The sequence below is a fragment of the Zonotrichia leucophrys genome, chromosome 6 (assembly GCF_028769735.1).
Source record: "Zonotrichia leucophrys gambelii isolate GWCS_2022_RI chromosome 6, RI_Zleu_2.0, whole genome shotgun sequence".
NCBI classification, from domain to species: Eukaryota; Metazoa; Chordata; class Aves; order Passeriformes; family Passerellidae; genus Zonotrichia; species Zonotrichia leucophrys.
The window spans coordinates 4,608,464-4,623,017 of record NC_088176.1 but is presented as its reverse complement, the minus strand read 5'-3'; the positions used below and the strand labels follow the sequence as shown (position 1 = coordinate 4,623,017).

Below are 14,554 nucleotides of genomic sequence, written 5' to 3'. Positions count from 1 at the left end.
AGTAGCTAATGGCCACTTATGCATAGGGATCTGACATATTCTTAAATATGGTAATTACTGACTTCAATAACCACATTAAATGTAAAAGCCCTAAGCCCAACACAAATCCCGGGATGCAATTAACCATTTCTCTGACCGCACCAGCGCTAAGTTCCCCTGTGCACCTCCCACTCCCCAGAAATATACAAGGAAAACAACACAGAACCGCTGCTCAGTTCTGTCACACTCATTGGGGAGCACCGGGCCGTAGGAGCCGTTCCGATCTCCCGGCTGGGCTGCCGGGGGCTGCTGCCGAGCCGCCGCCTGTCCCGGCCGCCCTCCCCGGCCCCGCGCCCGCAGCCGCCGCTGCTCGGCCAGCCCGGGGCGGCCTCGCTGGCAGCCCGCCCCGCCCGCACCGTGCGAGATGTTGCCGGTGTCGCTCCTGCAGTAGCCGCAGCGGTAGCCATCCTCCCCGCCGAAGAACTCGACGATGCTCGGGGAGCCGCCGCCCGCCGCCATCCCCGCCCGCCTCAGGTCAGAGCCCCGGACCGCCCGGAAGCGGCGCCCGCCGCCATCTTTGCTGCGGGCGGCGCGCGGGCGGCGCGCACAGGAAGCGGCGCGGCCGCCATGACTCGGGCGGGCAGCGCGGCGGGGCCGGAGGAGCCCCGAGCCCGGCCCGGCCGCCATCCCCAGCCCCGCTCACCCGCGGACACCTTGCCCCGCGCCGCGCCGCAGTAGCCGCAGCCGTAGCCCTCCTTCCATCCCTTGTACTCCACCACGGCGGCGGGCATGGCGCCGGCGGCCCCGCAGCCCCACAGCGCCCCTGCCCGGCCGCAGCCGCCGCGCCCGGCCCGGCCCGGCCCAGCCTCCCCCGCGGGCGGATCGGAGAGCGGAGATCGCTGTGGCTCTGGCGCTCCTCGGCCGTGTCCCCCCTCACCCTCACGGCTGAGCAGCTCCTCACCCCAAAACCACGCTCCAACAGCCCTTCCGTGGGGATGGAGCCCTGTGTACCCTCTACAGCAGGATAAAAGGGTGGGAGAGATCCTGAGCCCTTCCACAGAGTGTTTTCTGAGAACGGAACAAGACTTCCATACAAGTACTTTTAATAAAATAATGTTCCGGCCCTATAGAGCTGGCCTGCCCAATGCCCAAAGTACCAAACAAATACGGGAGGAATTTAGAATAAACGAAGGGGGAACTGCTATGTGTAATTGAGACCAGATTTCCAAACTCAAACCTTTATTTCCACAGTAGCAAGAACAGCAGGGCAGCATCCATTCTCCTGCAGCACCCAAACTCATACAGGATAGCAAGATTATCCCAGCAGGGATGTTTAACCATGTAAATTCCACTTGCTGCTGCTGGGGTGGGACAAGAGAGGGAAGAAGGGACAGTGTTTGCTTTTTACCTTTTTCACGAGTGACAGTAAACTTCATATGAAGTAGCAAACTGAGCCATAATACATCAATAACTCTGTCACAAGTCTAGACTTCCTCAGGTTGCCCAGAGCAGCTGTGGCTGCCCCTGGGTCCCTCAAAGTGTCCAAGGCCAGGCTGGACAGGGCTTGGAGCAACCTGGGATAGTGGAAGGTGTCCCTGCCATGGCAGGGGTGACAAAAAATGGCATTTAAGGTCCCTTCTGACCCAACCCATTCCATGGTTCAAAACAAAGCAGCTCATATAAAGCACTGAGATGTTCCGGAAAAAATATATTTAATTTTACAACATACAACAAAAATATATTTAACTTTACAATATAAAACAGTTGTTGGAAGAAATTTCCTGAACTGTTTTCTTTAAGGCACCTAAGAGGAAAGAAAAACAAAAAAGAGAAGGCAGTAAGATAACATGCATTAGGATCTGGAATTGACCAAACAACTGTGAAAGGACTTCAGTCAAATTACTGGAAGAATTTTATGGAAGCAGAAGGGAAAGACAGCCTGGTTCCCTCTAAGTCCTTCTTCACACTACTACACACTAACAACATCAGCTGTCAGGCAGTTAAGAACCCAAACAGAAAAACTAAGCTATGATTCTTTCCAACATTGCATTCTGAGTATAAAGTTCCAAAAAATAACTCATCACTTAACTGACCATCAAACTCAAAAATAAAGGGGTTTTTTTCCCCATTTTCCCATGTATGTTAATCATTGCATACAAGGCTAGATTACATTTTGTTTCATGAAGAGGGCAAGAACACAGCAATTCCAGGTGTTACAGTCATCCTGCTTACAGTTCTTTTGCATTTGTCACACACAGATTCAGAGTTGTGCTCAAAGAACTTACTTAATAGTTACTATGTCTCCAATTCTTCTTCAGTCTGATAAAGAGGGGGAATCATAGCTTCTGTAATCTGAAATGTTTCTATGATCTCCTGGTTAGAGATGACAGCAGTGTGTCAGTCAGCAGAGATTAACTATTTCAATGTAATTACCACCAAGCAAGTAATAAAGTTTCTGATACTAAAGTACTATTTCAAATTACTACATTTCTGCTGCAAATTCTGAGTGAGGGACAAAGGAGAAGAAGTATGTGTGCTCACAACTACTTTTTGTCTAAGATACAAACAGTGAGAAATTGCATGGGTAACTTTACCTCCAGACATAAATATTGTATATTAGGGAAGAAACAGATCCCATATTGTCAGGTCTTTGTCGGGGATGAGCTATTTGTCGGTGAGGGGAGACTCAGACACTCAATATGAGTGATAAGCAAATTCTAATTTATTGAAGAGAGCATCAGACACTTATACAGCGAGTAATAAGCTTATGAATATTCTGTAAGCCAAGCAATCTATTGGTTAAACTATACCATCAACTCTTCTTCATTCCTTAGGGGTTACATCTCTCTTTTCTCATGTCTCTTTCACTGTTTGTTATCCTACCACAGCTAGGCCCAAGGACACTGCTATCTCACAGGTGCAGGACTTGGAATTAGCCACGGTTTTGTACTTTTCTAGTCTTTAGCAACTGAATTCTCAACACCATATTGACCCAGGCCTTGTATAAAACAGTGAAGCCAGTGCACAGCTTGAAAGCACTTAAACTGACCAGGCTTCAGGAATCAAAGATGGCATCACAACCCAAATTCTCAGTTTTCCTGCAGCTACAACCATCCCTTAGATCTGTGACTGTTCTGGCATCCGTAAGGTCAAGAGCAGTGTTTCTGCACACAGAACAGCCACCCTCCCCAGCACAGCTCTCAGAGGCTTAAAGAAAGAAGAAAAAAGAACTGCTCCAAAGCATGAAGTGCTGTCCATGGTACCTTCCATTGGCTCTGGTCCAGACTTATGACCACCTGGTTCCGTGCTGCAGCTCTGCTCTCCTCCTCCCCCTCTCTGGGTTTGACAGGCTCTGATCCAAACACAGCATTTTCAGCATTTACACTTGTCAAGTCTGTTTCCACACAAAAGCTTCACAAAAATCAGATCAATCCTACACATTCCACCCAGTTAGTCTCTATCAGCAGCCTGTACCATATACTGCTGGAGATACTTTCATAGTCACCCATCTTAAAAACTTAGGACTAACTTTTTTCAGGAGGACCTAAATATTTCATTCCTTACAATATCCCACCAAAGTCTTAACCCCACTGACATCCTATGGGAATGAAAGCCAATCTTGTATGAAGAATGGAGAATGAATTCTTCATTCAACCTTGAATGAAGGATTTCCCTTCCAACTGTTTTGAAGCTGCAGCAGTTCCCAACTCTGAGACAAGAGAGTTCTTACACCCAAAGATATCTTTGTTCAGCCAAGTGTAATAATGTTCATTACTTATTAGCAAAAATACATCTTGAAAGGTAATAACCTTTGATTTCTATTAATGGAATTAATTTGTATGGTCTTTTTCATATATTAATATTTGAAAAGATTCAATCCTTTCAGCTGCCCATAAATGCTTTCATACCTTCAATTACATTCACTGCATATCCCCAGTTAAAAATATACCTAAAAACTTTGTGAACATGTAACATGTAATGTTGTTACAATTAGAATATTTTAAAGCTGTATTTTACCTATTATTGGCAATTCATCTTCATCCAGCTTTATTTCTGCAAGACCATCCTAAACAACAGTGGGATTTAAAGTTTTATAACTTAAGAGTTTTCCAGTTAGGATGACGCACTGAAAATTCATATTTTTACTTATTACATAATCATGAACAGGTACATATACTGATAAAGAATACCACATAAGAAAAAACTAGTTTAATACAGCACTTATGCATGAAGAAGGCAGTCCATATAGCAACAATGTGTAACTGCTGGATTATAAAAGTTATGCTTTATTTAAATCATTGCTATTCTCTAAATATACTTGAGCTAACCCTATATAATAATGTATCTATTCAACATGAAACCTGAATTAGTCAAAATATTCTTGGCAGGTTTCATTTTTTCCATAATTAATTTTACTCATTACTCAAACTAAGCACAGTTTTGAAGTGTAAATCCCTGGATTCAAAAAGAATATAAAACCTTGCACTAACAGAGTTTTCTACAGCTTCAGTAACTCTTCCATACTCTGAGAATTTTTCTACATGTGCAGAAAATGTGAGCCAGAATCTTTTTTGATAAACATATTGACTGCAAAAATATCACTACTGTTTTGTTGGTAAATTGACTGCAGTGCAAAGAAATAAAGTCAGTCAACTCTGTTTCCTTTCTAATTTGATTACCAAAGTAATCAAAGATTACCAAATTTGATTACCAGTTCTGCTTGCAGAAAAGAAATTCGTATTCCTACTATTTAAATCCTAATTCTTCAGTATCAAAGCCAGGTCACTACTTCCAGGAAATTCTAGTATCTAAAGGGATATTTTAAAAAGACATCATGCCTTACCCTGACAAGGAAGGACACATGAAACATATTTTCCACAGTCCGTGCAAACGAGTTCGGATCAACCACAAAATCAAAGAAGGAAATGGATGTATTAGCTGGGGATGCAAAAATACCTTTGTTCAAACAACCAAATAAACAAACAGGTGGTACACACAGACTTGACAGATGTAAATACAAACTTAAGAGAGCCAGTGCACCTTTCAAAAGCTAAAGGGATGTTTTTCAATTTAGTTATAATCCAGAATTCCCAGTTGCCTGCAGTAACAGATCTTCTACAGAGTAGATTATGTAGTGTATTATTTTCTTCCATCATTTCCCCCACACAAATCCATGTATTTGACTATTTAACTGCCATCTAAAAGTGGCAGAATTTAATCAGGAGCTTTGCATTTACTTTGCAGTCAAACAACAGCTGATTAGTGTTCATAAAAAATACATAGTTAGTATATGTGCTTCACCAAAGATATCTACTTGCAGACTTCATCTCATTTTGTCTCTGTAGTTTTACCATTCCAAATTGTAGAAGACAGAGAACATTCATTTTCCCTAGTTAATGCTTAATTTAATCATACTTACGATCATTTTCAAAATGAGTTTGCAGTATTCTCAAGATCCTCTCTACTTCTTTTTCTGTAGCTTCTAGATGAGACTGCTCCATTTCTTTTAACTGGGAAAAAGAAACAGAGATTCACTTCAAATAACTGTTGTAGAATTACCAGAATATGCAAAGGGCTTCTTTTGAACATGTAACATAAAATTGAATTTTTCTCCCTACATGCAAACATAACAAACACACTTATGCAAACATGAGACAACTTTGAAGAGCTTTAGGTTTAATTCCCATGTGACAATGTCAATCTGAAAGGCCATGGCTTGCATGTTTTGAGCCTATGTACAGGTGTACCCTTACTTTTCAATAGCTCTGAGGAGCTGGGTCACACAGTGCTACAGTCTGTCAGTTTAATGAAGATGAGCATTTAGAAGCAACCCACAAACCGTCCAGCTCCTCTTCTTCCCAGTACAAACTGTAACAAATCCTTTCTAGCACTATTTGGATTGAGCAGGCTGCCTTTGAAAAGGTAGCAATCAACCATTTGCCTCTATATCTTGGCATTATCACAGCCAAGGCTTCCCTGTAACAACATGGATTATATTTGCAGTTTCAGATGTAAGCCTCTTGCAGTATTCCCAGACTTTTGCTTTTCTGCTAGTGAATAACACAAAGAAAAAGAAAACAGAAAACACAAAAAAGTGGTTATGTCAGCTAATTAGCTTGCTGCTATTAACCACATTTTGGTGCAAATGCCACACCCTGTTAGACATTTCTTAAAGAAACATCAACACCACACTAATGTAAAGAAGTTTCTTTTTTGTTTCCTTCTAAGCAACAGGCAACAGAACAAGTAAGCTGGTAACTTGAAAATCAGTTTGTAAACCCTACTCCTGAATGTGGCGAGGGTGAATCTGGCCTGGGATGGGTCTGGCTCGCAGAGCGCAGGCCGACACCCCGCTGCAATCAGCGAGCACCCCTTGGCGTGTGAGGGCCTCGGGCCGTGCTTCCTGGGACCGATCTCACCGCCAACGCAACTGTGAATCAGGAGCTGGACTCTCCATGGGGTTAGGTCCGGTCTGATGAACGATCCAAGATGACATCCAAGGAGAGGCCCCAGGGAAGGGCCTCAAGGAAAAACCCCAAGGAGAGACCAAGAAATGGGGGTGAAACAAGGTTATAAAGGGGGTGGGTGTACAAAGGAGGGGTTTACATGGAACCAATCAGGAAGGGTGGAGGGATGAACTTAACATAACTGACGTAAAGGGGAATCCAATGAATACAAAGTAGAGGAGGGGTCTGGGGACCACAGCCAACCACAACCCCCAGAGAGAAGAAGACTCTGGAAAGTTGGGAGGAGTGGGGGGTTGTGAGATCTCAGCACCTCAGGACTGAGGTGCCGAGTCACCGAAACCACCCTTGGGGGGCTCGGGAGTCCTGGAATGTTGCCAGAAGTGTCTGGTAGCTGGACTTTGATCCTACACAGGAGACGACACTTGTATGAAGATAAGAAGATTTCACCGGAGTGAATGGTGAAGAGATAAGTTAATTAGAGAGTGAAACACAGAGTTTAAGATTTCTGTACAGGGGGGTTTAGAGAAGTAAAATAGAAAAATTAGAGCGTGTCCTGTCCTTCTTCTTCTTCTTCTTCTCCTCCATCTTCTGTAGTGATAGTAGCACTTTGAGATTAGTCATTACTAAAAGTGCACTGGTTAATAAGAGTAAAAAGTATTGAAGAAAAATGATAAATATTGTACACGTAACTTTGAGTATAAAGATAGTAAGTGACCGCCCCGGAGGGGAGGGAGTGTGCTCATAGCTGGCTGCTGAGCAGACCTCTGTCGGGCTGAAAGAAAATCTTTTAGATAAACAATTAATAAACACCGAGACCGAGAAAAGATTTGAAGCCTCTTCTCATCCTTTGAAGCGCGAGCTGCCTCAAGGCCACCCCGAGCCTTTCCAAGCCATCCAAACAGCCGAAAATCAGACAGGGGGTGATTGACTGGGCCCAGGGAGGGGGAAACAATATACATATATGGGTAGGAGATGGAGGAGAAATTATATAACCAAGAAAACTGACACCCCCAATGGTGGGAGTTGCCTTGGGGATAACTTAACTGGCTGGGCTAGACAGGGGAGGGCAGAACCATTTACATTTAACAGGGAGAAACAATACATAAAATAGGGAAATAATACAACAAACTTAATAACACACTACAACACCTGAACATGAAATAGGTCTGTAAATCTTACTTCCTTCCACTCAGTGAAATACTGCAGTCCACACAAAACAAATCAGGAAGCCTAATAATGGAGTGTGAATCCTTTAGTAGAAGATCAGAAGGAAAGGAGCTGGTGTGTGTGTCTCCAGCTTCAGCTGGATGGCTGTGGAGCCAACAAAGGACTGTTGGCAATAACAGCCAAGGAGTGCTGGTAATCACACACTGTGAGAAACAACAGGATATAGCTGGGGAAGGAGCCGTATGAAGGTAGGGCAGCACTTTTCTGGGATCAATGTCCTTGTTCTGGCTTCTGGAGATAAGCACAGCACAGCACAAGCACTGAGGATCTTGGATGCTCCCCTCCCCTTAAGGGTGGGATGTCACAAATACACAGTTTATAATTACAAAACTCAAAACAAACAAACATTTTAAAGTAATTTTTAATAACTATGCCAAACAAATGGTTAATAAAGATAACACTTAACAAACCTGAGCAGGCATTGCCCGTTCTGCTTTCCCTCTGCTAGCTTTCTTCTGCCTCTCAATCCGCTGCTTTCGTACAGGAGGCTCAGACTTGAAGGATCCCATCCTAACCAAAACACAAAGAACACATGAGGCGCTCCAGCTGGAGAAACCTTGTCTCCCTCGGCTGTCCCGGCCAGCTGTCCAGCACTGCTAGCAGCAGGAGGGCACTGTCCCGATCTCCGTGCCTCGGGACAGCGCCCAAGGCAAACGCTCTGTGCTGTGACAGCAGCGCCGCCTTGTGGTGGGACGTGGCTGTGCAGAAATAAGAGCGCGCTGTCCAGCTGCGGCAAATGCAGGTTTATTGATCCCAGGGGAAACCCACAGCCAAGAGAAAGAGCAGGAAGTTACAACAGCTTATAAGGAGGGAGGGAAACAAGGGAGGAGTCAGTCCTTGGATGAATAAGGTTTCAGAGGGGAGTGGGATACAACGATTGACTGAGGGAGAACACCAATGGGGATAACTTGAGGGTGAGGGTGGAGCCCCGGCCCCTGAGCCAATCACTCCATGCTCCAGTTGAAGTTTCTAGAGAGTTCTAGAGAAAAGGGTGGGAGCGCAGAGTGATGGACAGGGCACTGAGGAGGGATTTGAGAAAGAATACATTCATCTCCAAGGTAACTGGGGAGGAGTTGGGATAACTGGCAGCACAAGGGAGGGAAGGGAGAACCCTTCCCTACAAACACAACACAAGGCACACGTGCAAATCTGGTTTACGCTGTATGCTTGGGAATCTTTATACCGAGCAGCAGATCTCCTCAACAAAGTGCAAAGTGACGACTGATACCTAAAGCTTCATCACATTTAGAGATTTCTGCAAAGAACCAGCCCCAAAAGTTGTTCCAGTATGTTGACAGCCTCATACCTTGTCAACACTCTGCTGTGACTTCAGTTTAACTCAATTCAAGCCAGGGCATCAAAGACAAGAATCAGCCAAGGCCATTACCTCGAGCTGCAGTACACGCTATTTCCTTGAAGAAACTTACATGTAGTGAAAAGTAGGTGCTCTCCTTAAGTACTTGGATGCTTCTTCCCCCATTTTCTGCCAGGCATGACTGGGTAAAAAACCACCTGGAACGTCCTCAGAGTCATCATCTTCTTCCACTTCTGTGCGATTTATACCCATGAAGGTCAGCTGCAAAAGAAAAAAGCTGCAGTGAGAAATGACTTAGAGGTAAAGCAGTAGATACATTCATGGTGACACAATTGTGGTGTTTGCCTGATAAATTAGCATTTAATACCACTGCCTAGGAACTCTGACTTTCCTGAGGACACCATGAAAACAGATAAACGCTCAAATTCACCCTTGTGTTCAGCAGCCAATGAAAGCCATAGGTAAACAAAACTGCTTAGATTGCAACACATTTTCAGTGATGTATGAAGTAGCAGAACATTACTCATTGCATTTCAGAACTCAGATGTCTCACAGTTTTTGAACACCACACACTCACAGGAAGCCCAGCCCCTCAAGTATCACAGACCTTATCTGGCCTATCCCTGCATCCACCACTAACCCAGGAAAAAATTTTAATTGAACTTTATGTTTTTTATAGACTTAAGCAAACACTCATTATTCCTTGTTGATCTGCTGTAACATAAGGAAGCATTTTCAAGGAGCAAAGAAGCCAACAGCCTGGTTAAAAGCTGTTCTGATCCAACTCTTCCCCCCAGTACAAAGAGACAAACAGTCTGAAAGCATTCAAGTCTCCCAAAGTCCCATTTCATGTCAGTGACACAGGGCCTCAAGAACTCTATCCAAAAACATAGAAACCAGTGGACATGATAAAGAAACTACTTAGCTACTGAGAAACTACGGAAGAATGACTGAAAAAAGAGCAGAAGACTTTCAGAGCACAAACTGACAGAACCATGATAAAGGAGCAGCAGTGCAATAATGGGGGAGGTGTTTGCATTTAAAGTCAGATTTTCCCCTACTGCAAGTGCTTAATAGGTAGTTTAAGACAATTAACAACAGTCACCAGAAAGTTTATCAAAAAAATTGATAGGAAGAGCATTAAATTCCACCAGAACTGCCAGGTACTGCCTGACAATCTGAGGCTTTATAGTTCTGTAACAAACAGGACAAACCTCCAGCAGAAATGCTGGCCAATTCAGGGGTGGAACTTACCAAGTCTTCTGCAAATGCTGTTGAATCAAATGCTGACATCTCTGAGTGTAACTCATTGGCCTTCTCCTTTCCTATATTGGATGCTATGACAAGGAACTGGGCATCCAGTGCAGCCTCTCGTGCCTGGCGAACTGTCACAGAAAGGATTTTATGGTGATTAATATGAAATTGTCACAAATAGAATTATCAGATTCAGCATAGGGACTATCCTGGCTTTAGTGCTTTGGAAATCCTTTTATTGCGATGACCTCTAAAACACATAATCCTCATAACAATATTTATATTTAAAAAAGGGAAAGAATTAGACACCATGGAGAAGTAACAGATGATCCTGGACAACAAATCCATTTTTATTGACATGTTTTCCACCATTGCAAGTGAAAGAACCCCTCTGCACTGCTATCTTGTATGTGTATTACTGATATACACTGTTCCAGTGAATCAAAATAAAGCAAGGAGTTATTTCTAAGAGCAAATAAACTGCAATGACATTTATTTTCTTACATCAACTTACTCAACCAATCTTCAACTAACATTTCTATTTTAATTATATAAAAATTCTGATTAAGTACTTGGATCTCACTCTTGCCCTCTTTTGTTTGTAAGCCATCATGGCCTTGCACTTGGCCAAACACATCAATGAAAGATCACAGAATTTCTTTTACCTTCATCAAAAATTCTATTGGCTTCTTCCAAAGCTTCTGTCAGCCTGTTGCTTTTTGAACTTAGGATGGATTCTCGATTTTCTGCGGGAAAAGACACAAAGGAAATCCTGAATTACTTAAACATAGAAGCACTGAGAAACACTGCGCTTGTCTGATGCTGACTGGAGGCCAGGTGCCCACCAAAGCTTCATCACTCCTCAACTGGGCCAAGGAGAGAAAAGAGAACAAAAAGCTCATGCCTCTAGATAAGGGAGAGATCACTCAACAGTCACCTCACTGGCAAAACAGGCTTGACTTGGGGAAATTAGTGGAATTTCCAAGAAAAAAACTAACCAGTCCCTAAAACTGTATGCTTGGTCATTTCTATCAAAAGGCTGATCACCCAAAAACTGCACTGTAGCATCCTGTAAAACAACTGAACAAATTTATCAGGTATTTACTAAACAACTAATCCCACATGTTGCTGAACTTGGCAGCGCTACTGACACAACCACGGCCACATTTTTGTAAAGAAAAAAGCACAACTCACTCAAATGCACATAGGAGAAGGACTCACACACCTGTCTGGAGAAATGCTAAAAACTACAGAGCATTTTTTGGAAGTCCCAAGAACAACTTTCTGGTCCAGGCACATAATGACACCTGCAGTTTCAAACTAAAGCTCAGACATCACCAAAGTGAAATTAAAGGATTTCGCCGCATCTCTAAAGTGCTCCTGCACCGGCGCAGGCACCGCATGTGTGTTAATGCAGTGAATCCCCTATCCCAGGGGATGCAAGAGAAGGACTTTGCACAGGACAGGGGAGAATGGCCTCACATACAGGAAGACATTCTTCCCTGTGCCCAGAGCAGGTGTAGCTGCCCCAGGATCCCTGCGAGTGCCAAAGGCCAGGCTGGACAGGGCTTGGAGCAGCCTGGGACAGTGGAAGGCGTCCCTGCCACTGCTGGAACGAGAATACCGGTAAGGTCCCTTCCAGCCAATCCATCATTTGCGATTCCCTGCTTCCTTGGGAGTCAAATTGCGATCTAAGTCCAAACCCAGAGCATCGTTAGCCCGAGGAAGCGGAGTTGCCAGGAACGCTCCCTCGCCCAGGCGTTTCCCCTCAAGCCCAGGAGCGGCCTCCAGCCCGGACCGCCCAGCCGCAGCCCCGGCGCTGCCCCCGCCGCCTCCTTACGCTGCACGGCGGAGATGAGCTCCCGATACTGGTTGCGGATCATCCTGTTGTGCTCCCTGTCGTCGCCCTCGTCGATGTTGAGCTGCCGGAGCCTCTCGCCCGCCGCCTCCGCCTCCACCGTGTCCTCCTGCGCGTGCGGCCGGCGCGAGCGGCGGCGGCGGCCCACGTCCGGCGAGGAGCCGCCGCTGCTGCCGGTGTGCGACATGGCGGCCGCGGAGCCGTCACCGCGACCCGCGGGATGCCGCCGGGGTGACGCCGGCCCGCGCGTCTGCCGGGCTTCAACCACCGAGTCGAGCCTGCGCAATTCGCTTCAGAGGGTCTTGGTGGAGGGGCCTGCGGGCGCCGCCGGTGGTCGCTGAGCCGCTGCGCTCTGATCGCGATCTTCCACCTTGGCTCTGTTTGCCGCCCCGGTTCTGCGCCGCCTGTCCCCCAGCAAATAGGGTTGGGCCTTTCTGACTCGCCGCGGGGACGGTTACCGATCCCTCAGCGTTCCTTTGCCATTTACTCCCTTCCCCGGAGTTCCGGTCGCTGCCCAGGGCCGGGCGCTGTGAGCGGCGGCGGGCGGTGCATGAAGCCGGGCGTGGGCGGGGCCGCCGAGGCCGCTCCGCTGCGGGCGCTGCTCCAGCGGCGCCTCAGGAGGGCGCTGCGGGCGCGGAGAACCGCGGGCCGTGGGGAGAGAGGCGGGGACAGCCAACTCTGAGGGGAAGCGAGAAAGAAAGGAGCCAACTTCTGAGGGGAGCGGGTGGAAGCGAGAAGGAACGGAGCTAACTTTTGAGGAGAGAGGGGGAAAGCGAGAGAGAAAAGAACCAACTTCTGAGGGGAGCGGGGTAAAGCGATAGGGAAAGGAGCGCTGCGATTGTCCCAGCGTCTCTAATACAGGGATGGGTCCGTGGAAACGCCTGCGCTAGTCGCTGAGCAGGGATCTGTGCTCTGGCAAATGAAATAAATTATAGGGTCATAGAATGGTTTGGGTTGGAAGGGACTTTAAGGACCATCTGGTTAAAATCGTGGAATTATCAGGGTTGGAAGTGACCTTCAAGATTATCCAGTCCAGCTGCCTACCCGGCGCTGTCACTGTAACCCCTAAAGCACATCACCCAGCTCCTCCTGAACACCTGCAGGGATGGTGACTCCACCACCTCCCTGGGAACCTATTCCTAATGCCTAAGCACCTAAACAGTGAAAACAAATTTTCTGATATCTAATCAGAATATCCCTGTCTCAGTTTCCTCTAGTTGCTGCAGGCCCAGCAGAGACTGGTCCCACCTTGCTGCACCCTCCTCCAGATCAGCGATGAAGGCCCCCCAAGCATCCTTTTATTGAGCCTCAAAACTCCCAGCTCCCTCATCCGTTCATCAGAAGAGCTCTCTGGAAATTCTCCAGCACCTCCATGTCCTTTCTATAGTGAAGGGCCCAACACTGAATGTACCTCTTGAGGTATAATGCTGAGAACATCACTTTCCTGCAAATGGTCCCTGCAAAATGGAAATCATAACACTTAGCCCTTCATTGTTGATTAATACTATTATGTTGTTCTAATTATTGTGGTGGGGGTTTTAAGGTATTTTTGGGAGTATTTTTTTAAACATCTTCATAGATCAGCTTGACTCAGTATATAGACATGGATCTACTTCAGTTTGCCCAAACCAGTACTTCAGCTGGACTACAGACTGCAACTATGCACAAGCTACCTTTCAAAATATTTGTTTAAAATATGTAATACTTCAGTTTAATATTAATAAATTATATTTGAGCTCTTGAACCATTTTCTATTCTTTGTGTGACTTGTAGAATGCTTTCAAATTTGCATTGCAAATTCAATATGAGTAATTGGCTTTCAGATGCTGACACAGAAAGGCTCAAGAGAGGATCCAAACAAGACCAGGGCCCATTGTACACTGCAGTACACAAACACATGGTAAAAAATATTCAAGATGCAAATACATGCTTAGCAAATGCGAATTACAATTTTTTACTGTCATCTCACTATGCTTAATAAAAACTCAATATTCCACAATACCTTAATACATTGCCCTGCGTTTTTGTTTTGAGTTCTGCTTGTCCAGATGAGCAGATCTGTGCTTTCCTAGCTATTACTGTGTATCTATGTCAATTGTTGCCGTCAACAGTGAAAAGAGTAAGTGAGAAAAGTGTCCTACATGCAGCTGACTGCAAGATTTTCCAGTTGTCTTTACACACCAAGACTAATTTTTGTCTGATGTTCATTCAGTTCTCATTCATGCATATACATAAAACCTTGTTCTCACTGAAGTCAGAAGAGACGCATAGAGGAATCCTAAAATAAACATTTCAGATGTAGCAGGAGAGTTTCATTGTGTGCAGTTTTCATCATTCCCTCTTTTGCTCCTCTCAGGGAGCAGAAATGAATGTACAGTTTCTGGCATTTAGCAGCAGATCTCCAACCGAATTTCATGTAAAATTGTATCATTTTTATATACCATGATCATACAG

At 45.4% G+C, this 14,554-nt stretch overlaps 2 protein-coding genes across 5 annotated transcripts in view; both read right to left on the bottom strand.

The window, feature by feature from the left end:
- ATE1 (arginyltransferase 1) overlaps positions 1–802 on the bottom strand; it is a 68,056-nt gene extending 67,254 nt beyond the window's left edge. For 2 of the 4 annotated variants that reach the window (XM_064716142.1, XM_064716143.1), the window contains exon 1: positions 683–802. In XM_064716142.1, coding sequence (XP_064572212.1) covers positions 683–770 — 88 coding nt within the window. In that variant the 5' untranslated portion in view covers positions 771–802. Of the gene's footprint in view, positions 1–395; positions 544–682 lie in introns of those variants that run through there. The other 2 variants (XM_064716140.1, XM_064716141.1) reach the window with 1 other exon arrangement.
- Positions 803–1,672: 870 nt separating this feature from the next.
- On the bottom strand, positions 1,673–12,638 carry NSMCE4A (NSE4 homolog A, SMC5-SMC6 complex component). Its single transcript, XM_064716144.1, has 11 exons — positions 12,083–12,638; positions 10,908–10,988; positions 10,243–10,373; positions 9,101–9,249; positions 8,084–8,183; positions 5,399–5,489; positions 4,823–4,917; positions 3,997–4,045; positions 3,243–3,331; positions 2,265–2,352; positions 1,673–1,783 (listed from the first exon to the last, which is right to left on the bottom strand). Exons 1-10 carry the CDS (start codon positions 12,285–12,287, stop codon positions 2,275–2,277), a joined length of 1,068 nt encoding a protein of 355 aa, XP_064572214.1. The 5' UTR covers positions 12,288–12,638; the 3' UTR covers positions 1,673–1,783; positions 2,265–2,274.
- Between the last annotated feature and the right edge of the window lie 1,916 nt (positions 12,639–14,554).